The 26,522-nt window shown below is 42.0% G+C and overlaps 1 protein-coding gene across 1 annotated transcript; it reads left to right on the top strand.

Annotated features, from left to right (window-relative positions):
• The first annotated feature begins 412 nt into the window (after positions 1–412).
• Positions 413–25,858, top strand: oprm1 (opioid receptor, mu 1). The gene is made up of 6 exons (XM_068568161.1): positions 413–1,023; positions 21,827–22,176; positions 23,203–23,375; positions 24,085–24,263; positions 24,498–24,681; positions 24,979–25,858. The coding sequence occupies exons 1-6, from the start codon at positions 764–766 to the stop codon at positions 24,982–24,984; spliced, it is 1,152 nt and encodes a 383-aa protein (XP_068424262.1). The 5' UTR covers positions 413–763; the 3' UTR covers positions 24,985–25,858.
• Positions 25,859–26,522: the final 664 nt, after the last annotated feature.

The following is a 26,522-nucleotide window of genomic DNA, read 5'->3' on the forward strand; positions in this document are numbered from 1 at the left end:
TGCACGTGTGTGCGCGCGTGCGTGCAGGTGTGTGAGTGTCTGTGTGTGTGTGTGGGGGGGGGGGGGGGGGGGGGATGGAGGGCGTGCGTGTATGTGTAACGCAATTGAGAATGCATTTTATTTTGGAGGAACGTAGTTGTTAGGAGACAGGGTTGGTGTGTGTGTGCGTGCGTGTGTGCGTGCCTGCTATTAAACCTGCTATTAAAGTTAAAGCACTTTGTAAAACTGTCCATTCAATAATAATATGAAAAACAAGACAGGAGGAACAAGGAAAGAAGGGCAACGGAGGTGTGATGGTGGAAAAAGGAAAATAAAAAAAGGAATAATGAGAAAAGCAAAATATCAAGAAATGGAGAAAACTGGAAGGAAAAATGAATATCAAAACAAATAGAAGCAAAAATAAAAGAAAGGAAGTATAGGAGGGGGGGAAAAAGGAAAGAAGAGAGGAAGGAACCAAGGAAGCAATGAAGGGAGCTAACTCTCATTCTCACGTCGTCGCTTTTGTTGTGCAGGCTCGCTGTGCCGCGCGAGGGTCGTCTAGTGAACGGAGGCTCGCGCAGGCTCGTGCTCACCCTCCTCGCACGCGGCTACATTCTTCGACACAGTGTGAGGGAGAGAGAAAGAGAGACAGAGAGAGACAGAGAGAGAGAGAGAGAGAGTCACCGCTCCGGACACCCGGCGCGTTACGAACGAGCACCCAGCGGGGCGTCACGGGCAGCACCCCGAGCAGCACCCACACCGCGCGTCGCCTGAAACGAGGACCATGGAGAGCGCGAGCAACTTGTCGGACCCGAGGAGCCAGGGCCAGCTCTACGGCAACGGCAGCTTCTGTGGCAACTTCACCGACAGCAACAACACCGCGAGCTTCGCGGAGGCGCGATGCGACGGCGACCGCAGGATGTCCGGCAGCCTGGAGGACGACACCAACCCGGTCATCATAGCCATTGTCATCACCGCGCTCTACTCCATAGTGTGCGTGGTGGGGCTGGTTGGGAACGTGCTCGTCATGTATATCATCGTCAGGTAAGGCAGCAAAGTACTTCCGAGCCACTGTATTCGGCCTTTTACACTTTCTAAACAGCGACCTGTTGCTGTGTTAACCAGTGTGTGCGGATGTGTGTGTGTGTGTGTGCGCGCGTGTGTGCGTGTGTGTGCGTGTGTGTTAACGAGGCCGAGTGAGACCATGTGAATGCTGTGTTGACGAGCCTGCCAGCTCTGCTTGCCGTTCGTGCGTAAAAATGCATCCAGCAAGTTGCTCCAACGAGCCAGCAGCGCGAGAGGGTGGAAGCTGAGCAAATGAGTTTTACACAACAGAGGAATCATGCATAATGCATGTTCCCTCTGTCTGTTTCACGCACAATACCATTAGTAAACTGGAAGATCGCACTGATGTGGGGAAATGCAGCACATCATCCCTCCCTTGTGAGTGCTGAGCAACATCATGCACCATTAATCCAGTCGGATGCTGCTCGTGTTCACATGCACTGTTGCTTCAGTGGCGTGTGCGCCCTTGTTTGTGGCGATGCTTGTTCCACTGCCACTGCCATAGGTTAGAGGGTATCGCTTCGGAAATATCTTTAATACGAGCCACACATCTGAAAGTTAACACAATGTCTTGTTTTAGACTCCAGCGTTATACTGGAATTGTACAAAAGACAAGTATTGGTGAGGACAATGACTGGAAAGACTTAAACTACACGTTCCAATACGTCGGCCGTTCCTTCCCCTTTCTTAAATAGGCCACGTTGGAGCCGAATCTGTCCGCTCAGCGTACATGTCTACATCTCATTAATTGATATTTTAAACAGTTTCAAACAAGTGTCAAGCTGTCTGGTTCTCATAACAGGGGGAGCTTTTATTCTCTTTAATAGCCTGTCATACGAAGTAAGAGACCAAAATTCATGACGAGGGGTCCACAAATGAAAAATGTCACTGGTCACTTGCATTTCTTTATTCTGACCTCACAGTCATTTTACACAATCAAAATTAAGCTTTTTTTTTTATAGTTAAAGAAATCCATTAACTAAAATCTCTTGTAGGTGGAAGAAGGTCTGTCTTTTCAAAGTTCTCACATAAGCTGGAATCTCCCACTTTAATACATATACAAAATGTATTGAATAACTTAAAATCCATAGTTATGTGTCAACTTAAGACATACCCACATCAAGGTGAATCCTAACATCAACCATCACGCTTGAAAAGCTGAGATGTATATTGATTCAGTGCTCCACAGCCAAAGCTACGTGATTCTAGACGAGCCTCTTTCAGGTAATACAAGTCGATTGGAGGAGGAGAAGGGGGACAGAAAAGGTGAGGGATGAACTTCGAAATAAAGAGAGGAGAGAAAGCTCGAGGGGCGAGAGATTGATGGTCAGCCATAGGGGAGCTGAGAAGGATGGAGATGAAAGAGAGAGTGGTCCATCTTCGTTTTCCCACCTTGTGATTATCCACTTTGAAGGTCTGATAGAATCAGTGAAGAGTGGCCGAGGGGAGGGCTTGATGTCAGGCAGGTGCTTGAATTGCTTTAAATTTGGAAAGACACTACTTAATTCTATAAATTAGAGAGTTCTCTGTTACAACTATAATGTATAACCATTGTCCTTTTTATTACACCCATTATTCTCTTCACCTCTCCACCTTTTTCCAGGGCAGATGCAGCATGGAGCAAATGTTCATTTGCCAGACTGCACACATCCTCTCAGTCTGAGTGCTTCCCCAAATAGTTCTGTTTTGCTAAAGAATGCACACGTCTACACGGGCGGTTTTCTGCATCTACGTCTCGAATGTTTTGGACCCAAAATTACTTCAAGCAGATCTGTCCATCAAGCCATGGAACAAGACATTACTAAAGTAAAAACACTGTTACTTTAACATTACCATTTTTAAAGGGAGGGTATATGATGATGGTATATGATATAACTATTTATTTAAAGAACACGTTAAGTCTATAAATAAGTGCATTTACATTTCAAATTATGCAGAACAGCACCACAGAGCCCTAATGTCCAAACCAGAAATACATAAATTTTCTGTGGACAGATATTAGCATCCTGTGCTTAAAGCTGATTATCAATGATAAATAGACAACCACCTTCCTCATTGCGGCCTCAGTGGAATTAAACAGAAATTAGGATAAATTAGCCAATAAAACCACGATTGTGTTACAGTTTCGGGCGTAAATGTTGCTCATTACTTCCACCTCTGCCACCTCCATAGCAACAGAATGAAGTGGACAACAAAGGGCGAGCACCGGGCAAACAGAAGTTAAATCACCTTTTGAAGTGTAAGTTATGCGCCAGCATCACTTTAAGGAAGGGATTTATGTCTGCAGCTGTCTGGCAAGGGTACAAGAGTGTTTATGATGTATGAGTTGGTATACAGGCTGGCATTATGTATTCCACAGTAGTTTGTCTCCAAAGCAGATGATAGATGTGAGGGACATTATTTGAGCTTGAGCTCTCTCATCCTCGGCTGTTTTGTGGGCACAGATTCAGGGCGACACCCGTCCTTTGCCTTCTCTCGACGGTGATGGAATAGGACTTAACCAGCAGTGTGTGTGTGTGTGTGTGTGTATGAGACCTTTAGTAAATTGACACATTGCTAAGCCCCACTGCTACCCAAAAAGTGTTATTTTTTACAATGTGTGTTTGAACGCTATATTCTGAATGTAAAGCTGATTTAGTGGTGAAAACAGGTTAAGAAAAATATATCTATAGAAGCTAAAGCCTCAAGGTGTAAAAGTCAACCACCACATCACCTGGCAAAATACCACGGTTCCTATAAGGTAGATCTATACACTTTTACAATCATTAAAAAACATCAAAACATCACGTGTATACATTATGTCTACCTGCTAACCTTAGTTAATGATGCTAGCATGAGCTCTACAGGTTTTTACGCCGAAACGTAACATTTTAAAAACATATCTCTTCATATCTCCTTCCAACCTCCCGAGGTAACAAGTATCACTAATACACAATCTTTAACCCCGACTGGCTCGAAATTCACGAAACCAACCCGAGAATAAGGAAAATCTGAAACTCTGGCATGAGAGTCTGTGGAGCAGAGCAGAGATGCTACACTGGGATCGGTCAGTCTGCGCTCCATAAGGGTCAGCTGGGAGGAAGGTAAAGGACATGTGTCATTCTTCTGAGAAGCACAGCCCGTCAGGTTCATTAACATTCACAGACCTCTGTCTCTCTCTCTTTTCTCCGACGGTCTCCTGCTCTTTTCTCTCTGTGTCAATAGTAAGAGGGGAGATCCATTTAGCTAATGATACACAGTAACTATTTACTGTTAAATGGAAATGTCGTCTTGAACTCTTAGGCCCACTTCACAGCCATGGCCTTGACGTATTTCTCATAAGATTAAATAGAGACATCAGTGGATGAGGGATGTGTTCCCCCCCCCCCCCATCCAAAGCACCGACCTAACACTAACCTTAGAGCCATAAAACATTTCTCTCTCCATCTTTATCTCTCTGTCCTCTCCCTGTCTCCCCGTCCCTCGTCTGCTCACCCTGCACTTACATCCGCAAACTTCTTGTGAGCAAACAAAACACGAGCACGCTCAATCGGAAAAATCAATTGCGGCTGAAACTCAAGCTGCTGCGCTCCACGAGGAATACACGCCGGCAGTTCAGAGTGCTTCCTGTTACCATGGAAACACTGGAAAGGCTTTTCGAGCATGATGAATGCAAAACGACTTCGTCCCCTTCCCCTCCGCGCGCCATGCAGCGAGATGAGCAGCTTCACCCGCTTGGTCACGTTCAGCGGGCCGGAGCGAACTTTGCGCGCGAGGCTTTTGAGCGTCTGGCCCCGCTCACCTGCTGCAGCGAAGGGCTGCGAGGAGAAGAAGAAGAAGAAGAAGAAGAAGAGATTATTATTTGGCGTCTGCATTTCACCCAGTGGTTCGCAAACTTTTTCTGTCACGCCCCGCTTCGGAGGAAGCAAAATGTCCGGGCCCCACCGCCTCGACGACATCGGAACAAAATGGTCCAACTTCTTGAGACTCCTCCATCCGTGCTATTTTCATTAATAGATTGAAGCAAATTGAAATCCCGTTCAAGTAAACCGGATTGCTCCATCCGACAAAAACTAATAACATTATACAGTATATATGTGCAAAGAATAACTCATATTTGGCAAAGAAGATGACCAAGGAAGCCAGCTGGATCTGGTTTTCTCCCCATAGTTGCATGTTGAAGTGTCCTTGGGCAAGACACTGAAGCCCCAGAGCTTCACAGCAGCACAAAGCTCCTTAATTACTAAGGATGATGATGATGATGGGCAAAATGCCGAGAATAATACCCCCACTGTGGGATTAATAAAGGATTCTTAATAAAGGATTGTAATATATATATATATATATATATATATATATATATGTGTGTGTGTGTGTGTGTATATATTTAAGAATCTGCATCTCCCCCCGCGCCCCACCTGTAATACCTCCGCGCTCCACTAGAGGGTTGCGCCCCACAGTTTGAGAACCATTGATTTAACCCGTCCTTAGTAATTAAGGAGCAGTGTGCTGCCGGGAGGCGCCCGGGGGTCAGTGTCTTGCTCAAGGACACTTCAACATGCAAACTATGGGGAGACCAGGGATGGACCTGTGCACCTTGTGGTTTCAGGGCGAGCGCTCTCCCCCATGAGCTACATCCGCCCTCCAGAACCCGCAGCGTATGAAGCGGCACAACAAATGTTGCCTCTTCACAAATGTTCCATGACCCTGCTCCAGGTTGCGGAGTAGCGTCTAAACATCTGAGTCTGAAACCCAGTCACTTGAAATACGATGTTATGATGAGCGTCAACACAATCTGCGTCACTCGACTGATCTCACAGATCCCCACTAATGCTTCTCTCTAATGGTTTTCTCGTGGCTCCCACTGCCCGACATGACGAATGGCCCCCGGGATGACTTTCAAACAACTGAGCTGCAGTCTGTTAGTGCGCTGCCGAACAGTCAGGTTCATTCTTAAAATCATTTCCGGTGCTTGTAGCGATTGTGTAACCAAACAAAAAAACCTCTTTGTAAATGTAAAGCCTCACATTCTTTCCCGGTCTGTTTAAAAACAAAAGTGGCGTACCCATTTTGAATGTAAGTGAGATAAAGTCGATCATAAATCTTGCGTAAATGACTTCTAAAGTTCAGCTGAAGTTAACTGTCTTGACTCTGTCTTTCTTTTTAAGGCCAATTTCCTTTCAGCCAATGCTCAGCAAGAAAATATTGTCCAAGGAAGCACAAAAAGGGAAAAGCGTACTAAAAAGGCTATAACTGGAAGACGACTGGAAGCCTTGTGTTCACTTCAACTGAACTTCACAATGCGTTTCTCACAGGACAGCAGTTTTGTGCCCCATCTCTCACACTGATACGCTTTAGAAAGGGATTTCTTTAAGGCCAGTATATACAGGAGGGATGATTATAGCAAACTAAAGGCTTCGCCTTTCAATGTGCAAATTTCCATTACAGTTTTGTGATAAGACAGGCTTGTAAAGCTATGCTTTAAAATCTAAAGATTAGAACTAAAGATCAGCTTCCTTTTTAATTGAGGAACTGTATTTTACTTTTCCCACATTACCATACATTAGTCTCTGGATATGCATAATATCTTCTTCCCCAAGACAAATTGCATACAAATCAACTTTCTGGATCAGTAAATGTATTTTAAAGCGTCTCTTCGATGACGGCCTCTTGAAAAGATCCTTGCTTGAAAAGTGTCGATACCTTTCATCTGTAGTCAAGCAAATCCTCTCGCATGACAGATGCAGGTTCTTGTCACGTGAGCGTGAAGACCGAGAGGCGGAGCATCTTTTAGGTAAACACCAAGGAGGTGTGAAGATAAACAGACCGAACCGACAGCAGCCCTGAGCCTCTTTCAGAGATGCATTCCTTTGTGTGTCTCTGTGCACAGTGCATAGCGTTTGGCACATCCTTCTCTTTCCTCTTCTCAAGCTGTAAACATTTGAGGCTGGGCACTCTGACCTTAGCTGCACAGCGCTGAACATGCAGCCATTGTGCACAACGGCCTTGCTTTAGGTTGAAAATAACAAGCGAATAGCGAAATAACTGCTGTGGATGTTATGCTGCACTTATTTTGTTTGCTTTACTGACGTACTCGCCGTGCATACAGTGAGTCGAGACACATGTATCCAGGGTTTATCCTTCACCCCGGGTATAATATAACTATCAGATAATGACGATTAATTTGCTTGAGTTGAGAGTTTTGCAAAAAAAGAAAGGTTTGACAGCTCCACTGTGAGACTCGGAGAGAGGGGAATGCTGCATGCTGGTCCTTCTGGTACAGACTCTTCATTTCTTGTTGGGAGACAATTATAAGTAGACAGTGCGGAGAGGTAATTAGTATGTCATTCCTGTATGTGTGCGTAATGAGTTTCTTACGTGACACTGCTGGAGACATAGAGCCCTGTCAGTCTGGAAACAACAGGAGGTCTCTGTTGAATCCAGGAGAAAGAACAAAATACAGACTGGAAGGAGAACTTCACTCACTCATGACCAGTTTCACAAGGTTGTAAATCCTTCCCAGTTTGACAAACCTTGACTGTGAAGATTTAAAACATACATCTCAAGGGCATTTATTTGAGGAATGAAGCGATGGCCACCGCTCTGCGCTGAGGACGTCTGAGACAGAACGAAGGAGCGATGATTAACTCGACAAGAGAACAAAAGACAGATTTTTGTCTCTTTCTCTACTTGATGATTTATGGGTGCTCACGGCTCTTTTGTCCATCTGTCAATTACAAAGTGACTCACCCACCTACACCCATTCTGGTCTTTATACTCCATGACAGGTATGGTTAAACATGTCCTTCTTCATGAAGGCTGGCATTTCAACGCACCAGAGGGTATCGCCGATTTGTTCTCTAAATCAGTTTGACAATGTTGTTACACCCCGCCTTACAGTCTGGAAGCCTTCTGTGTGTCTTATGATCTTTTCAAAAACAACCAGAAGGGCTCACTGGTGCCGAAGTGTCACGGGTGAGCGAACCAAACCAATCCAAAGAGGTCAACTGGTTACTTCCGCCGCAGTAAAAGTTGTTGCTTTTAAACCAAACTGTGTATGACATTTTCACTTATTAAATATTCAATCAGGACCAGAGGCCAAGGGCACGAAGAGGCCATGTGTAAAAAGGTTTTCAGCACATGCTTAGGAACAAAATTGTTCCTAAGCAACAAGCTGATAAACTCTTCTCGAGGTCCCTGCTTCCATATGACATGGGCTTCAATTGGTTTTGTGTTTCTTTTTGTCAAATTTCCAGTGATGGAAAACGCACATAATAGAATCACAACAAACTACTTTTCAAACCCATCAACAGAACACAATGCAGTGGTTGTTGAATACATGTGGTGTGCGTGATTTATGCCTTTGTTATCTAGATTTTCCCATTTGGAGGCTGTTTGCAATTTTTAAGTGTTTTACATGCTCGATTCAAGCATCTCTTACCGAGGCCCAGTTTGGGTTGCTCTGGTTTTTATTGCAAAACAAACAACTGTCCAAAAAAAAAAAGTTACCAACAGGTCCTTTTTTTGAGTTTTTTTTTTCTTCTAATTCCTGCAGATCATTAGCGAAACACTAACACGTCATAACATCAAATCCCTTTCAGATCAACCTGCCATCCTGTGAGGTGGCAGTGCTCGCCTCTGCACCACCGTGCGGCCTCGATTTAGTTGGTCTACACAAATTTCACCACAACATGAACCTCCGTGGAGATAAAACTCGCTGTTTGCAACAACAACTGCAAATTCCAAAACATCACACAGCAACATACATGTGCACTAAAAGCATCTGTTGAGATAAACAGAATTGATGACATGACTATCTCGTCAATTAGACTGTAAAGAAAGCCATGTCAGCAGATGATTTGAATCGATTACCGGGCATTTTCTAGCACCTCTTTCATTGGCGTGTGTGCACGTTTCCACCCCGTTGGCGTCCGTCTTTACGTGTCCATGCTGTTGATCTCCTTGCATCAATTTCTGTCCGGCCAATCATGAGCATCCAATACGTCTCGGTTGATGGATGTTGTCAGTAAATGTTTACATCGGAGAGCACATGCGGATGTGTTTTCTACGGGGAAAGGCAACAGTTTACATGTTGGCATGTAAAAAAAAAAAAAGAAAGAAAAAGAAAGAGGAGGATTGTACCTGTTGGAGCGAAGAAAGTTTGAACTCAAGCATCAACCTGTTCAGGTGCAACACAGAGCAAAACTGATTCCAGTACGTATGTTTGTAAGACATAAGACATGAATTAGACATTAGAGCAACCGCCCTTTTAAAATGCCTCTAAAAGTAATAATTATAAAATGTTCAAAGTGTGAGTAGTTTGTTTTTATGCCTTTATCTGTCTATATATACTACATGTATGATTCTGGATGGGATTATTTATAACCGTGTGAGTGAGTTGGTATTCATAATTTAGAGCCTGAGCTCTTACTGCAACACAGCTGTGCTTTGTGCCGACAGCTTCACTCAATTTCATAATAGGACTCATAGTGGCAAGTAAACTGGTACACACACTTTCTCCATCCCCAAAAATACTTGTTCTTGTATTCACAAGTATTTTTGGCTGAGAGGATGATAGTCTCCACACTATCTTTTATTTAACTTCAGCCAAGCCTTTTTTTTTTTTGCACGTGCCGTATCTCCGGTGCTCGAGTGAACACAGCAGGTGGGCTCCAGTACTCTTGTTATCAAAGTCATCAGTCATTAAAGCATCAGACACAAACCTCATTTCAAACCAGGGGAATAAATAATGTTGCCCCGCATCGAGGGTTTCTATGACAACACAGTTCTTGTGATGGTAAAATGTCGAAAGTGTTAAATATAATGAGTCGCTCAGAAGCGCTGAGCCAATTCTTTACGACGTACTCCATTGTTTGCTTTTATGCCGCGTTTTGTTTATTATCCTGTCATTGCAGGAGACACTAATACCGAGTACATTTTACTTTCAGCCTCTAACAAGAATAATCAATGTCATGCTAATGTGAATCTTCCTGGCCCTCCGCCGAAAGTAACGTATGAAGCCATTGCAACATACTGAGCATACAGATGGAGAACAGCGCTGCCAGAGAGATTTGAGAACTGTTTGGGGATATTTTAAACACATTTTTCTGAGACATTCTTTCTAAATTCTTCGTACGTAAAGCTGCTAAAAGCAACTTTTGACCCCAGACGACAGGAGGACCGAAACAAACTCAAAGCAATTGGAACATTTAGTTTATTAACTAACAAGCTAGCAAGAATTAATTGACACAAAATAATTTGATGGTATGTTTTGGACACATTTTAGGCTCACTTCAATTTCAAAAAGACATGTACATCTGAATGATATACATTTGACAAGAAAACAATGTATTGATTTCTAATGGCGCCTTTTGCCATTTCAATTGAATTCTTTACTCATGTGCCAAAATAATGTAATGCCTTGAGCTAAAACATCTAGAGGTGATTGTTTTCTACTATATCAGAATATATTTATATATATATGTGTCTGCCACTGCTTAAAGTTCCAGCTTTAGAGGCTTAAAAATACAGCTATTTCTCTTTTGAGCTGATTTCTATTTAAGCGGCGGCCCTTTGAAGCTTGTCAAGTGTCATCATGATGCATTCAGAACATCTCTAAGAGCCTTTATATCAGTGTCAGAATAAAAAGGCTATAGCTCAACCAGCCTGACATGGTCACTGACAATGTTTGCATGAAGCCATTTCGTGTCAAGGCTGCTGCATATTCCCCGTGGTGTCCTTTCTTATGGTTTACATTTACTAAGGGGAATTTCAAAATAAAAAAAAAAAGATAGCTTGCTTCAAGCCATGAAGTAATATTATTCATCAATTGTATCACCTTCAACATCTCAGTGTTGGCCCCGACCCCGACAGCCAGGAGCCTCGGTGTGACACTCGACTGTCAACTCTACCTGATTGCCAACATTACCGCAACAACACGATCCTGTGTACATGCTGTTCAACATCAGGAGAAGACGACCCCTTCTCACTCAGAAGGCGGCCCATGGTTCTCGTCCGGGCTCTGATCGCGTCGCGTCTTGATTACTGTAACTCCGCCCATCGACTTGCAGTCCCAATCTCAATGCGAGCTAAACACTCAACAGAGTCACGATTGTTTGCTGTGCTGGCTCCTCAATGGTGGAATGAGCTCCCATTTGACATCAGGACAGCTTAAAGTCTCTTCGCCTATGAACAAATATTTTACGACTATACCTTGAATAAGGAAAGGAGCACCGTAGAAGCACTTTAGTAACAATTAAATGGCACTTACTGATAGCACTTTGGAGTTTAACTTTCCTTTCATATATTGTTCTTTGATTATTGTTGTTCTGAGTTTGTACTCTTGGTTGAATGCACTTTGTGTAAGTCACTTTGAATAAAAGCGTCAGCTAAATTAAATGTAAACACATTAACACTAATAAAGCTCTTGCATGTAGATGGAAGAGCAATTGACAAATCAGTCGATGGTAAATGGTATACTAGCACTACTTTATCAAGCATTTTATGGAACATTAAGTGCTAAAAAATACTTCAGTTTAATTATTTAACCCTAAGAGTCATCTTTACCTTTTCTATAATCACATTACATTTAACTGGATCGACTCTTCCTTTTAAGCCAAATTCAATAGAATATTGAAAGATTTGAAACCATTCAAAGCCTTCTGTCCATATGAAATACAAAACGTCTCAAGCGCAGTGAAGTGTTTACATCTGTAGCAACAAACATGAACAGCGTATTACACTTTTGTGCTCGCGAGCAACGTGGCTCTTTGGATTGCAAAGTTGGTCCACCACTTTGCTTCTGACTGGAATACCTCGAGAACTATTGCAGGGAGTGACATGAAATTCATCACTGACACTATTCACTGTCCAAGATGATGATATATATTCTCGCAAGCGATCCCCTGACTTCCATCTAATACATCTAGTTTCATCTGGTTGTCTGTCAGATGAATATTACAGCCTCACATGGTGACTTTTAAATTGTTGTCAACCGCTACCCCCTGTGTATTATAATGACACATAACCATACGCTATAGGAGTAAGCGATGTAATTATCGTCTATATACACGTCAAGAACCTTTCCAAAACCTTTTATACCATAGTGACGATGCCTTTAACATTGTTAGCCCTATAAGGCTCACAGATCTATAGATCATAAGACCTTGATATGAATACCAGACCCTATTGACCTTGATCTCTAGAGAATCTGCAACTTCTTGCCATTAAAAAGTCAAGTCTGATCAAAAAATCATCGGTGCCTTCCCATCATCCCACAGAGTAATACTCCACCTCTTTAGAAAGATTGAGATTCAAAGCATCCACGTGTTTAATAACAATCCCAATACACACAAGTACTGACACCTTTTCAAGCATTTCTAGTCCAAATATCGTGTTTTTCAGTTCAGAATCAGAAACATGACCTACTTTGACCTTTTATTTTGTCCCATCCTGACAAACAACCGATGCAAATGACCGTCTCCTTCAGCTGGTGTCATCTGACGCGGTTTCAGATGAGTCTGAGGGCCAATGAGATCGCAGGACCTCAGAACGCAGAAAAACAACGGTTAGTTCTTCGCAGCTTGACACTCCAATATTGATCAGATATTGATCGCACTCCTACTGGTAGATTCGCACATTCGTCTCTCCGGTTACAACCGCAGTACTTTGACACGTTGTTATCGGTATTAAATTAAGGAATTAGTGAAACGTTATAATTGGCATGAGTCATGTTGAGGAGCTGACGTAATTATTCTAATATAACGACCTTTGTTTTAAAATGTACTCCATCGTTTCTCTTTTCACAAGGGTTTAGAGTACTTCAGCTGTTTAAATGTATTAGATTGGACCTGTGGATGATAAACTATAGAAGCATTTGAGGGTTTTTTTAAAGTCACTTGAAATCAGGAAAAAGAGGCTCTGGGTTTATATCTCTGGGTGAAAAAATATAAATACTCAGTAGACCCAATTGTAAATATTCATGCTCCCCTTTTATTGCACTCTGTTATCATTAAATATTTAAATGTTAAATGTTATGCACCTTCCACCATGACAAATGTAAATATACTTAGCTATAAATGTTTTTTTTTTCTGATTATGATTCTGATGAGGCCATCGTGCATGTTGCTAATCAATAAACAGGATTTGTTCAAGGCGAAAAAAACAACCTAAAACACAAATCCTAGAAAAACATGCCCAGCAGTCAGACATGCACACGGCCACACTCTGTCTCACCAGTGTTAATGGTCGGAGCCAGAGGCATACAGATGTCTGTTCACATGAGCAGCCTTTGCTCCTGCACCATGGCCTTAATGGTTTATCCGCACCCAGCAGAAGCCCATGAATCACACTCAGAGCTACACCTACACAGGCCAGCATCGCAGACTAATGATGAATTATGTTTATCTTGCCGCGCAGCAAGGGCCATAAAAATGAATCAGCTGCTGTTCCAAACTGTTGACCAGAAGTGTGGGGCTCTCTCCTTGACATTTGTTGAAATATTATGACTGTTGATTCACTAAAAGTGTGTTCCAAATAAAGATAAACAAAGCTCCCACTGGTGTGTATGTGGTAGCTTTAAATGGCCTGCCGTGTTTCTTAATATCTGATGGCATTACAAAATGATCAATTTGACCCAATTAACACAGCGCCAGGCTAGAACACACCAGATCCTCTTTCTTTATTTAAAATCCACTCAGGATGAGCAGGACATTAGCTACGATAAATAACAAATCCTTGATTCAGATTTATTTTGATAAACTTCCTGTGATTAAAACAAAATCTAATTTAACACAAATGAAAAGCCGAAGCTCTTTGTCTCCTAATCACTTTGCTTTTATGATTGATTACCGGGCGGTTAACTAAATCAAACTAAAGCTGAATCTGGTTTCTATTAAGGTTTAACCTTCTCCTTCAGGGTCAGTGCGGGTGATATACAGAGGCTGATGTTGAACCATTAGACAGCCTCAGATAGTGGGAGTGGAGTGGACACGAGAACACTGAAAAACACCCGAATGTTCGAGCATATTTTTAGCATATGTACAGGATGTACAATGCTTCTGTTGTTGCTGCCGAGCGTTTTGACCACGGTGAAGAACGCAGCGACCATAATGTATTTTCTCTCCTGCCTGGTTGTCCCTTGTGTGTTTACGTCAGTCTTTAGTGCGTCCGTATCGAGACTCGGACGTTATTGGCAGCAAGAAATAAATAACAACATCTGTTTGTTATTGAACAGCTGGGGTACGCCTGGTTAATCCTAATGAGAACAAATGAAGAGTTCTAGTGTCCAAACAAAAGTGTAACGTCAAGGTCTGAATTTAAAACGATATCTAAATTGCTATATGACCTCCTGCAATTTTCAAATCGCAAGAGAAGCCATCTTTGTCAAGCGCAAAAGGTTTGTCAAAATATCGTTTTTGGTTAAATATTGTGCTGCAGAAGAACATTTGGAGAATTATCGCAAAGTACAGCGATATTCATAAAAAAAGAAAAGATTATAAAAAGTAATGGAAAAAGAGCAAAGAGTAGACTTTTTTGTATGTGAATTTGAAGACATACATGCAGTATACACACATTACACTGACTGTTGTAATACATATATTCAGATGGACAATACCGATGATTTTGTTGAGGCATTAAGGTACTGCAGGTGGTTATTCAAATTCACAATAAGGTGTTACACATGTTCTTGCAGCTAAAAGTCCTTTCTGTTGAACTTATCCTAAGGGTCTGACTCACTTGTGCCGAGTAAACACATCTAGGGAGAAAATTGAACATTAAAGTGAAAACACAACAATGTTTTACTAATTGCACAAGTCTAAAAGGGTTGTAACACAAAGCACGACCACAACAAATGAAATCAAATGCTCTTGTGCTTCTCACAGCGCCAACGCCAAAAACTATATCTCAGAGTTTATGGTGTGTCATATTCTTTGGATAGTTTGGGCATGCAGGTTCAAAAAAGGTGATACATTTTTCAAATGATCCAAATCAGTGGTTTCTTATCATTTTTCCAGGTCCCTTCCTCCCCCAACAATTATTTTTAAAACAGCATAAAATGTAGGCTAGTTTTCAATCCTGAATATTAATATTCATTAGAATTCTGTTACATGATTTGAAAAAGCAAGTAGTTGAATGCAAGGTAACATATTTAATTAAACTGGACAGTTTGAATGTCATTATTGTTTTTCTCCCAGGGAGCAAAAAGCCCTGTGAATATAAATCATCACCTCATTATGAGTATTGAACAAATTCAACAATACATTGAAAGGTTGAAAGGTTTCATTTCAACAAGAGAAGGGAATTATAAACACCAATTATTTCATCCTTGGATTCTGAGGATTTCTTTCTGCACCAATTTATGGTGGAAATGTCTAAAAAAAAAGAATATGAAGTAGATCAGCTTTTCTAATTTTCTCCCAGCTGAGTCAGCAGACATCCCTCCTCTTTTGTGTCTTCTCTATTCACCTGAATGATTCTTTCATATATTTGAATTAATGTATTAACCCCTTGTATCCAACAGCTTGAATGCGTTTCAGCAAAGGTTCTGCTCATGGTCAAAACCTTCTGCACGTATCACAACATTTCTCAAGTTGAGAATACTGTCGCAGTATTTTGAGAAATCATGTGTAATTTAACGAGAATAAAGTCATCCTTGTCGTGAGGACTCATGCGTGAGACCGAGTGGCTTTGCTTGGATGTAGAAAAGCAAAACTAATGCGAAACACTTCTGATCAATCCTGAATGTCACTGGCTTATTGTCCACTAACGTTAGCTTCATCATCTCCAATAAAGTGCAGCTGAAAACTGCTTCTGTGCGCTTTTAGGAAGTGCACGCAGCGACAGAGCGACGGCCCAGAGGAGGTGTGAACTGAGCAAAAAGAAAAGCATGCAATTGATTTAGACAAAAGCATGATGGTGCTAAAAAGCAGGTATATTGATAAAATGACCACTAACGCCCCCGAAGAACACCGCAATGCCCCCTTTAAAGATAGAAAGATAAATCCCACCATTCTGATCACCTGAGGGACCAAAACTGGAAGGGAACTCTAGTTTGAAATAATAATGACCAAATTAAGTCTGTCTATTTTTTTGACAATGCAGTTTGAGCAACAGACGAGGCTCATGAACCGAGTGAGAGGTTCATGTAATTCGCTTTTCAATAATTCATCATACAGTGTCCACAGAAGATATTATTGGGTCTTCAGGCAGGTTAGAGGTAAAGTATTTTCTCATTATTACAATTTTGTCGGAAAATGGCCACATTTACAATGTTTGAAAAACATTAAAACCACCAAATCTCAACTGCCCTACTTTTATATGCAATGCAAATTAGGAAATGAACTCTTGTTGTGTGACAAATGATTTTGATGTATGAATAATTCATCGTCGAAGGCTCTCTGAGCAATTCTGATGAGTTTTGAAAATCAGACTTCCCACAGGGATAATTTACTATCATCATCAAATCCGTTGTTTTTTTTTCTTCTTCTCATCTAAGCTTGAATAAAGATGGGTGAGGAACAGAGGGAATGATAAGGCATCTCACTCCCCCAGGTGGGAATCACGGCTAATTGGTTGATGGAAGGCTGTGAATAATACATGCTTTCACTGAAAGGACTGTTTTGGATGGTTTTAAGGTCCATTACTGCACATCTATCTGCCGCCTCAGTGCTTCAGTGGTTCAGGAAACCACCAAATTACGGTAGTTTGGAGAAAGATTGAGCAATTTCTCTTGTCAAGTGTCGTTTACACGCAGACGTAGCTAAATGAAGATTTACTGTGCGTCGTTAGTTTCTTCTGTCGCGTCTCTCTTTGCCTTTCACCGTCTCCTCCTGTCAATAATGGAAACATTTGTATTTATGTTCTGTTAGCCGAAACATAATGAAACAATGTTTCTGTGTATGTGAAATGTCTCTTCAAATGAGACACCATCCACAGGAGATATGTGTGTGCTTTATGAATGATACTTATCAAATGATTGCTCTTGGCCTGAAAACTAATAAGTAATATTGTGCCAAACCACGCAACTCTGTGTTGCCAGTTGATAAAAAGCAAGTAATTCAAACAATGCTCAACTCATTAAAGTGTTTTGAACTCAACACAACCTGGTGGGTAGCTCTTTTCCATTACCTACCTCCTAGGAATTTGCACGTAATGCCACCTACATTAAATTTCCATCAGCGTAATGGAGGACATGACGCTACAAACTGAGCATATTACAAAGATGTCCACCTTAGTAGTGACTAATTACGTTCAAGCAGGCTTTGATTGAATAAATCTCGGAACCCACCGGCTATCGCTTAAAGAAGACTTATGGACCGCCTACAATCGTACACATTGACTCTTCCTCGCCGACGCCATTCTGGCATCTCAAGTTGCCCAGTGGACTGGAAACAATGAGCAGCGCACAGGAAAGGAAGTCTTGGCCCAGATATCCGCCGGCTACACCGGAGCTCCAGGAATGAATGTCTCGGCCCCGTGCGGCGGCGTATCTGTTGCAGGAACTCTCCAATAGATGGATGAGATAGATAGATAATTACTTTATTGATCCCCTAAGGGAAATTAAGGGTCCAAATAGCTCAAGACATCGCACAACATAATATTTACATCCACACACTATAAAAAAAGGATTGTACAAAAAAATTTAAAACACACATTATTTGAAGTTGAACGCAATACAATTCAGAGGACCACCGTTTATTGACTAATGTAGGAGGTTTTGCACACAATATATTGTTAAAAGTAACATAAAAAGTACATTTTAATGATAAATTTCAATGCACATTTATTTCTGCTGTGTAATAAGAAATACAGGTTTCTTGCAATCAAAGCATTCTGACAATAAATGGATGAGCAGAGTGACCAGACTTCAGGGTCCAACAATTAATTAATACTGACAAATCATGAATTCAACACATTATTACGGGGTTTTTTTTCCAGATAAGATAAGGCCATTCAATGTTAATAATTTCCAGCCTCAGACAGACACAGGAGAAACACAAGCTATTATCTGCTGCCGTGTGACGGCAGTCTCAGAGTCACTGTGGAAATTACCTCCAGCACCAGCTCACTACTCGGTGTACGGTGACGGCTTTCCCTGCGTCTCAAGGTGTCTCAGTCCCCGTTCAAATAAAGCCTGAAATAACAAACACACTAATCTGTCAGTGTTAAAGTTAATCAAAATTTAATGAACTCGCTGTCATCTTGCGGTTAAGAGGATTTGAGATTATTGAGGAGAGCTGAAACAAAATAGCAATTACCTCTCAGGTACAATGACAGCATTGTTTAATGAAGCAAGTGGATAAAATGTATTATTGTCACTTTGTGTATCCAGATTAATTTAACAACAATATGGCTTTGGGATTTGTGTATAAACGGTCTTTATGTGGCATTAGGCGTCAACAATCTGACACCACTGTTTGATACAAACATCCCATTTTTAATCCAATCACACGTCACCTGTCTTCTTCTATGAAAGAGCAGCCTGGTTAGAATACACGGAACAGTCTTCTAGAGGGATGTGATTGGCCACAGGGCCCGCGTGACCATTAACCATGAGTCTCATAGCAGCGAGGAGCAGAGACCAGCACTGCCACCGGCCACTAGCCGGCTGCTCCCCGCTTTCTTTGTCACCAATGTAACGTTTTTCATGAGAAAGCAATGGCGCAATTAGCAAGCTAACGTTAGCAAGCTTACTAATTAGCTTGCCACTAAATTCTTCATCTATACACACTGTTGGCAAAGCAGAGGAAAGCACATCGTAAAATAATCCGTCACTAACACTAATGTACTAGATTTCGTAAACTGCTGATAGCTCAACTCAACACAGAAAGGAGAGAACGCTCTTGTGCTGTGATTGTAATGCGACACAGTTGTTACAGAAAACTATTTATTTAATGATGTAGATTAGCCCCAAAGGCGACTATCTAAGCCTTAGCCTCAAATGATTTGGGTTGCCGATTTTTTTATAAATTTGGGAAGAAATGTCAAAAAAAGCATGAAATCTGTGTTCTGCCTGGCTCCAAAGCTGCATCATAGATATGAAGCCAGACAAGTCTAAAAGCAATACACAAGCACACTTATTAAAAGTTAGTAATTAGTAATCTCAGCGTTTGTGGCTGTGTGGAAATCTCTGGAGCGAACTAAACTAAACAACAGCCGTGTCAGCCAAAGAACAGGCCGTTCCATGTTCATGTGGTGAGTCTTTATAGCTGGGACCCTCCACCAGGCTCATCAGCTGATGAGCTACATCATTAAAGACAGAGGAGTTTTGGAGGAGCTTTTTTGCCTTAAATACAGCCTAATGTTCCTTCAGCAATGTTATTTCAGTGAATTATGTTTCCATTTCGAGTAAAATACACTATAAAGCAGGATATGCTTTAGAGCGTGACAACCGTGTGGTCGACAGGTCGCTACCACACAGTGGCTGGTCTCCGTGTTCTCCGTGTTTTTGTTTTATAACTTTTACCCTCACAGTGTCTTTTCAGGTCATTACTAAATTGTGACTGTTTGGTTCCCTAAACATTTCTTATTTAGCTGTCGGTTGTACTTAAAGTCCTCCTCTCGTGGTACTTTTGGTTGCAAAAAGTCAAACTCAAGGCTTCAAAACGGCCACAAACCAATAGAAAACGTCTCACTGACGATGTCCACTGCGTTTATGGGCAAGCTTACGGCTGCTGCACTCATTCGGCAGTCGTTTCGAACCGACAACAACGACATTTACGTGGAACAAATATTCCGCTTTTTGCCCTTCTTCTAGAAAAAGAATTCCTAATAAGCTGTTTACATGGCGAATGGAAATAAATATTCCACTAATATTGCAGTTTACATGCAGCCGTGCATGTTCTGATCCACGTGAAATGACCCAATGCCGCATCCTCATCACCGGGCCATTGACTCCCTTGTCGGTGCCATTGTCGGCCATGTTTGAGAGCGTACATGCCCCGGCATATCCTCAAGTCAAACTATTGAAAGTGGACGAAAGACGCCAATTTTGTCCTTTTGCTTCTTTGCATCAAAACCTGTTGATGTCAAAATGCTTGGGTGTTTTTCTCCTTCCGTCCAGAAATATGAGCTTTTTCCTTGAAGCATGCAACTCTACTCCGGCTTTGAAATCCATCGGCTAATTGGCTTGTGTTCAATGCACTCAGTTGGTCATAAACAGGAAAGAAGCTATGTGTCACAAAGAGCCGTAAAAACCCAAACGTCCAAAGAATGCTCCCGAAACCTGAATAATATCAGCATTTGAGGACATTCTCAAAACGGAATATAATGTTTACATTAACCATATTCATCTTGTAATATTGTCATATTCATAATAAAAGTCAATTCATGCAAATGTAGTCCCTGTTGTCTCCTCAGCGCTGTTGCCTTTGTTTGCACTGATGGGAGCTGCGGGGAGGCAATCATTCTCTAATAACTTCATCGTGGGTTAATCATCCATTTGGTCTACAGGTTATTATTCACAAGAGAAACCTTTTTGACGGGATCCAGGCTCTCCTTGACCTCATTGTGACATGGACAGCAAAGGCTTCTAATATTTCTTTGCTGATAAAAGCTCTAAACTGTCGAGCCATTTCAATTATCTGTGTTCCTCTGTGCTAATGGATTCATGCTCTTTCTTCTCGATCTTCGAACTACCTCTTTTCTTTGCCCTTTATGTCGATGGGAAGGACATCTGAATACAAACTAAAAGCTACTGGATATTAAGAAGCAGGTTTACTTGAGGGAAGGCGTATTTGTTATCCGTCATTTTAGTCAATATAGTAAACATAACCTTTTTTCTGTTTATGTAAACTGAATCCTATTAGACAACTTGTACATTCAGCAAACTTTTTTTGCCCTATAAACAATACTTTCTGTGTGATATCTTCTGAAACCTCAATCAATCTGGGACTTAACTCCGGTGGACAGCTCCTTTTAAAACTGAGTCATTAAAGCTGATTAAACTCGACGGTTGCTATTACAAAATGAGCTGGTCGCTGAAGCAAGGGGCCTGAATTATTCACAAAAGCTCCCGGGGATACGCTGGGTTCAGCCCGGCTCTCGAAGCACATTCTGCTATTGCAACGCACCGAGTAAGCTGTACTTTCTAGTTCTGCTAAAGTTGCTCCAAAGGCAGGTATTCAGTGATTGAGGCTCTTCTTGTATGAAAACACACTCATCACCTTTCAATCATTTTTTGCCACTCTACGTAAGTGTACTCTTTATGCAAGTCTTTATTTGTACTTTGTGGATATTTTCCAGATTGTTGTGGGCGCTATGTAGAGACTGGAAAGCCCTTTGAGGAAACCCTGTGATTTGTGATTTTGGGCGATAAAAAATAAATTGAATTGCTCTGATGGCTCAGGGACAAAAACGATGACGTGAAGTAACTATAACATTTTACCTGTGTATATGACGTTTTATTGATTGATATTCGCACACCAATGTATATTTTGGAGTTTGGGTGGTATAAGTCAGAGAGGAGGCCTTCCTCGATCATGAACATTTAAAAAAATACTGATTTACTTAGTTTTGCAATGTTCTGTGCCTTAACATACACGTAGCCTATAGAACCTACGGTGTGTTAGGTGACATTTATAATTTGGTTGTACTTTTATTTCCATATGAAGACTCAACTTCGTGAGCAGCCGCACTTATTTAAAATGAATGTGACCACTCCGATGAATGACTGCAAAGAGACACAGAAAATGCCCAAAGACTCAAATCCAGAAATGACTCCCAAAAGACCCAAAAGTACGAATGATGCAATCGTGCGATTTGCAGTGCTGTCTCTGTAAATAAATCCATGGATTCTTTGCAGATACACTAAAATGAAGACCGCCACCAACATCTACATCTTCAACCTCGCTCTGGCCGACGCCCTGGTCACCAGCACGCTACCGTTCCAGAGCGTCAACTACCTGATGGGGACCTGGCCGTTTGGAGACATGGTGTGCAAGATGGTGATGTCCATCGACTACTACAACATGTTCACGTCCATCTTCACTCTCACCACCATGAGCATCGACCGCTACGTCGCCGTGTGCCACCCAGTCAAAGCGCTGGACTTCAGGACGCCGCGCAACGCCAAGATTGTCAACGTCTGCAACTGGATTCTCTCCTCGGCCATCGGGTTGCCTGTAATGTTCATGGCCTCCACCGCTGTGTCTCGTAAGCACGTGCACACACAAGCACTGTTATACCTACGCTGCAATGCGGCGTGTGTCTGGACTTTGCATAAGAGGCCTCTACATGTTCAGAATCTGATGCATAGTTAGACACACTGTGTGTCCTTCATGACAACCACACAAAAAAAAGATGATATGAGCTTCTACTGGAAATTGTCTTGAAACGTATCCCAGCATTTGTTTGGATCCAAACTTAAAATAATGAACAGCCAAAACGTGTTGCATCCAACTCTCAAGTAGCGACCACGCATTGCAACAACAGTGCTCAATTATTTTTTTGTCCTCGGGAGACGATGAGTTTAACACAAGGTCTCGCTACAAATACAAGCACAACACAGGGAGAAAGCACAGTTCATTCACTGCATTCCAGCTTTAAAGAACAGTTATGAACTGCAACAGGCTCTATAAAGGGAGACAACCCAAAAGAGTTGCTTTGGTATTTCTGTGTAGTTGCACAAAATAACCATTAAGCGCTCTCTGCCTCGCTGGTGACTAATATAACTGTCTGTGTCGTCGAGAGGCTACCTGCGAAGTCGGGCTTCACCTCTGTGTAATTGCAGAGGTAATGGAGAGGAAACCACCACTGAACTTGTTAAAATGTGACCTGAGTAATGAGCGATTAAGTGACTTTAGTGCAGTTTGCATCGTACTAAAAGATGTTGCTTCTGCGTCACAAAACAGAGCTTTTAGACCAGACAGTGGTATTTTTGGGGACATTTTTATAGCTTCAATAGAAGACTGTAGTGAGATGACAGAAAAGGATGGAAGTCACTATTTACTGACGTTATATAGACGAAATGATTGATCAATTAATAATAGAAATAATTGAATTTAAAAGTCAAACAAAAACGTATTAGTTGCAACCACATTTTAGAGGAAGGAATCGCAGATGTTTAGAAAAAGACAAGTAATATAAATTGTGTTTCATAACTGATTGAGACATTTCATGTGGAAGTAATACATGTTTGCATCTGTATATATATATATATATCTCCTCACCCCGGCACAGCCTCCAGCATTGACTGCAAGCTGATATTCCCCCACCCCTCCTGGTACTGGGACACCCTGCTGAAGATCTGCGTGTTTATCTTTGCCTTCATCATGCCTGTCCTCATCATCACCGTCTGCTACGGCCTCATGATCCTCCGGCTGAAGAGTGTGCGCATGCTGTCGGGCTCCCAGGTTAAGAAACATATTTATCTTCCACACAGTGCAAGCCAATAAAATAGCACACAGTGAGATCCAAATGGAGATTTTAGAGTGGAAGCCCTCGTGATCATTTTGAGAAATCTCAACCGTTCGGGTGCACGGCCCGCACTATTTACACAATAGCTAATTGATTTATCTTTTAGTGTAATGTAGCACAATACAAAGCTGCCCAGAGCTTGCATGCAAATACGGTGCACTCATTGCTCTCAAGAGAGAGCAATTAGTGGAAAAACAACTTCAGCCTGAGGTTGTTGCTCAGTTTTAATTCATTGCAGTAATGCACAAAAAGACCAACAATATTTTGAGAAAATGCACCAAACACTGGCTCCAGAACATATATGTATTCTCATAAAGGTGGATTCATTTACAGTTGATAAAAATGGAAAATTAAAGTGTTTGCGGATATGATTTGTTCCTCCTCATGTCTCTACATTTTTCTCTGCCTTTGATCCTCTCCCCTTTACTTCTTCTCTCAACCCCCTCTAACCATCTTCTCTCCCATCATGTCTCACATCCTCCACTCTCCTCTGGGACTCCACGGTCATTATATCTTCCCTACCTCGCCTTTCTCTGCTGCTTTCCTCTTTGTCCCTTTTCCCATCTCTCATGTTGTACTCCCACTTATCCCCGACACTAAACCTCCTACCTCCTACATCCTTCACACACACACACACACACACAGGAGAAGGACAGGAACCTGCGTCGGATCACCCGCATGGTCCTGGTGGTGGTTGCCGTCTTCATCGTATGCTGGACTCCTATCCACATCTTTGTCATCATCACAGCTCTGATCAATATCCCCAACTCCACGCTGCAGACTATCACCTGGCACTTCTGCATTGCTCTCGGATACACCAACAGGTTCGCACGACGCAGCCGACTTGGACGAATGTATCCAGCGATCAATTTGAACATGATTTGACTTAGACGATAACATTAAATGGTATTGACTTTCTGATCGTATGCATTTGTCGGTTTATGGTTTAAGCTGACTTGTAGCTTTCACAACCCACGTTATACTGTAAATAAAGGTGATATTACATTTGATTTTTTTTTTTTATTGTTAAACTGTGACCTTGTTTTTGTCTCGTGCAGCAGTCTGAACCCAGTCCTTTACGGCTACCTGGATGAGAACTTCAAGCGTTGTTTCCGTGAGTTCTGCACCCCGAGTCCCTCAGTGTTGGAGATCCAGAACTCGTCTCGGACCGGAGTCACGAGCCGCAAGCTCCCACAGCGCGAACAAAACAGTGCCAACACAGGAGACAGGTCCAATCAACAGGTAGACATTGTCTTGTCTGTGTGTAAACATAACAGTACACGCATCTGGGAACTAAGTGAGCGACACGTTTGGAGAGTATTTGAAACTTTTGGAAGAAGCTAAGCTAGGTTCTCCCCAGTTTCTGGTCTTCATGTTTAGCTAAGACTGTAGCTTTAAATTTACCGGTGAGAGTGTGGCGTTAATCTTTATTTTAGGTTAATGTCAGACATTCACGTGAGAATAAGTATAAACTGCATATACATACTGCCTGTTAGGTCACATAAACCAACGCTCTCCTCTTTCAACTCCTCTCTGCAGGTATGACTAGCCTTGGAGGGGTCGTCGGTGGACTCTCGCTGTTGTGGCGGCGTTGCCAACGACGATCTTAACTCAGAGGTCACGCAGGTCACCACAGGGGTCTGACCACACAAACACAAATTGACACATACATACAAACAATCCAGGACCTGACTGAGACTCAATAGCACAGAGCATTTAAACGACGACGGTTTGAAAGCTTAACTGCAGCGCTGCATCAGAGTTACTGTTACTCACTGCACGGCTCTGCAAGGCTTTCACTCTGAAACAGATACAGATATGGGTCAAGACTCAAACAAAAAAACAAAACTCCTGACAAAACTCCTCCCATATGAAGAAGCTTTTGCACTAAATTGTGCATTGACGCGAGTACACCGTTTACTTCTCATTGTTTGTATTATCACTATAACATCAAAGACTATACAGTGCAGTGAACGAAGACACATGTAGAGACAGATCTACAAAAGACACTCAAACAAGACACTTTTATGATGATGCTTTGTTCTGTATGCTCCCGATAAGGCGCTGCATTGATCGAAGCCTCCTCATCCGTAATTATCGAGGTTGTAAAAGAATGAAATCAATTCATCGTCCTATTTGCAGAGTTTAACTTTTTCACCAGCAATTTTCTTTTTCGAATTGTTTACCCGTATAAGAGGACAGTCGACCCAAAATGTGGATTAATGGGTGTTGCTGGAAGTTGAAGGCTCTAATTTGATTTTGGACTTGCCGAATGCCCAAAGGCCCCGTGGCTCTCTCACCACATGAGGACAAAACTGGACAGGATGCGTTATTCAAAGTCGTTTACTGCACCAACTGTGCTTCTCCTCCGACGTCTGTATGGATCCCACCCGCTCAACACCGTTCTCCATACATCAGGCAGCACGGTGGCTGTCATCGCTTCAGCAAGACTGACTGCGTTGACGTGTGTCGGCGGTCTCGTCTCTCAACCCAACGAACCTTTTGTTGTTATCTTTCCTGTCTGTTCATCTGGTCTCTCTAAGAAGTGTTTACTGGACCTAATAATTATAGAGACAAACAGAAGAGCACTTCTGAATGTACAGAAGGAAACCCAGCTGTCTTCGTCACACTGATTCCTTGTGATGAACTGTGGAAAAAAAAAAAAAAAAAAAAAGCAAAGACGATGCATCAGCCTGTTTGCACAGCGCACAGAGCATGCTATTGTGGCGTATAGTGCAACATATGGCACTACCAGTGTATTATTAACGCTAGCTTAACAGCCATTACACCAGGTATGGGTTTTAATGGTGTCACTTCTCTGAAACAAGTGAGCCAAGTCGGATTGTAAATCTGTTGTAACCTGTAGAATCGCTTGTGCGTTCGTGTTGTTCTGTATGCTACACTTGCCAGTTGCCTTTACAGAAGCTCTACTCGATATTCTGTGTACCAGTATTTTTTTGTACGATGTGTAAAGATGAACATGATTGTATTATCCTCTCATGTAAAATAGTGTAAGTATTCTGTTTTTGTTATGAACACAAAACCATGACTTTTCCAGAAAAAACGATCTCTGACGATCACGG

Source organism: Clinocottus analis, unplaced genomic scaffold (genome assembly GCF_023055335.1).
Source record: "Clinocottus analis isolate CAN_PGR_092001 unplaced genomic scaffold, fCliAna1.0.p SCAF_8, whole genome shotgun sequence".
Lineage (NCBI taxonomy): Eukaryota > Metazoa > Chordata > Actinopteri > Perciformes > Cottidae > Clinocottus > Clinocottus analis.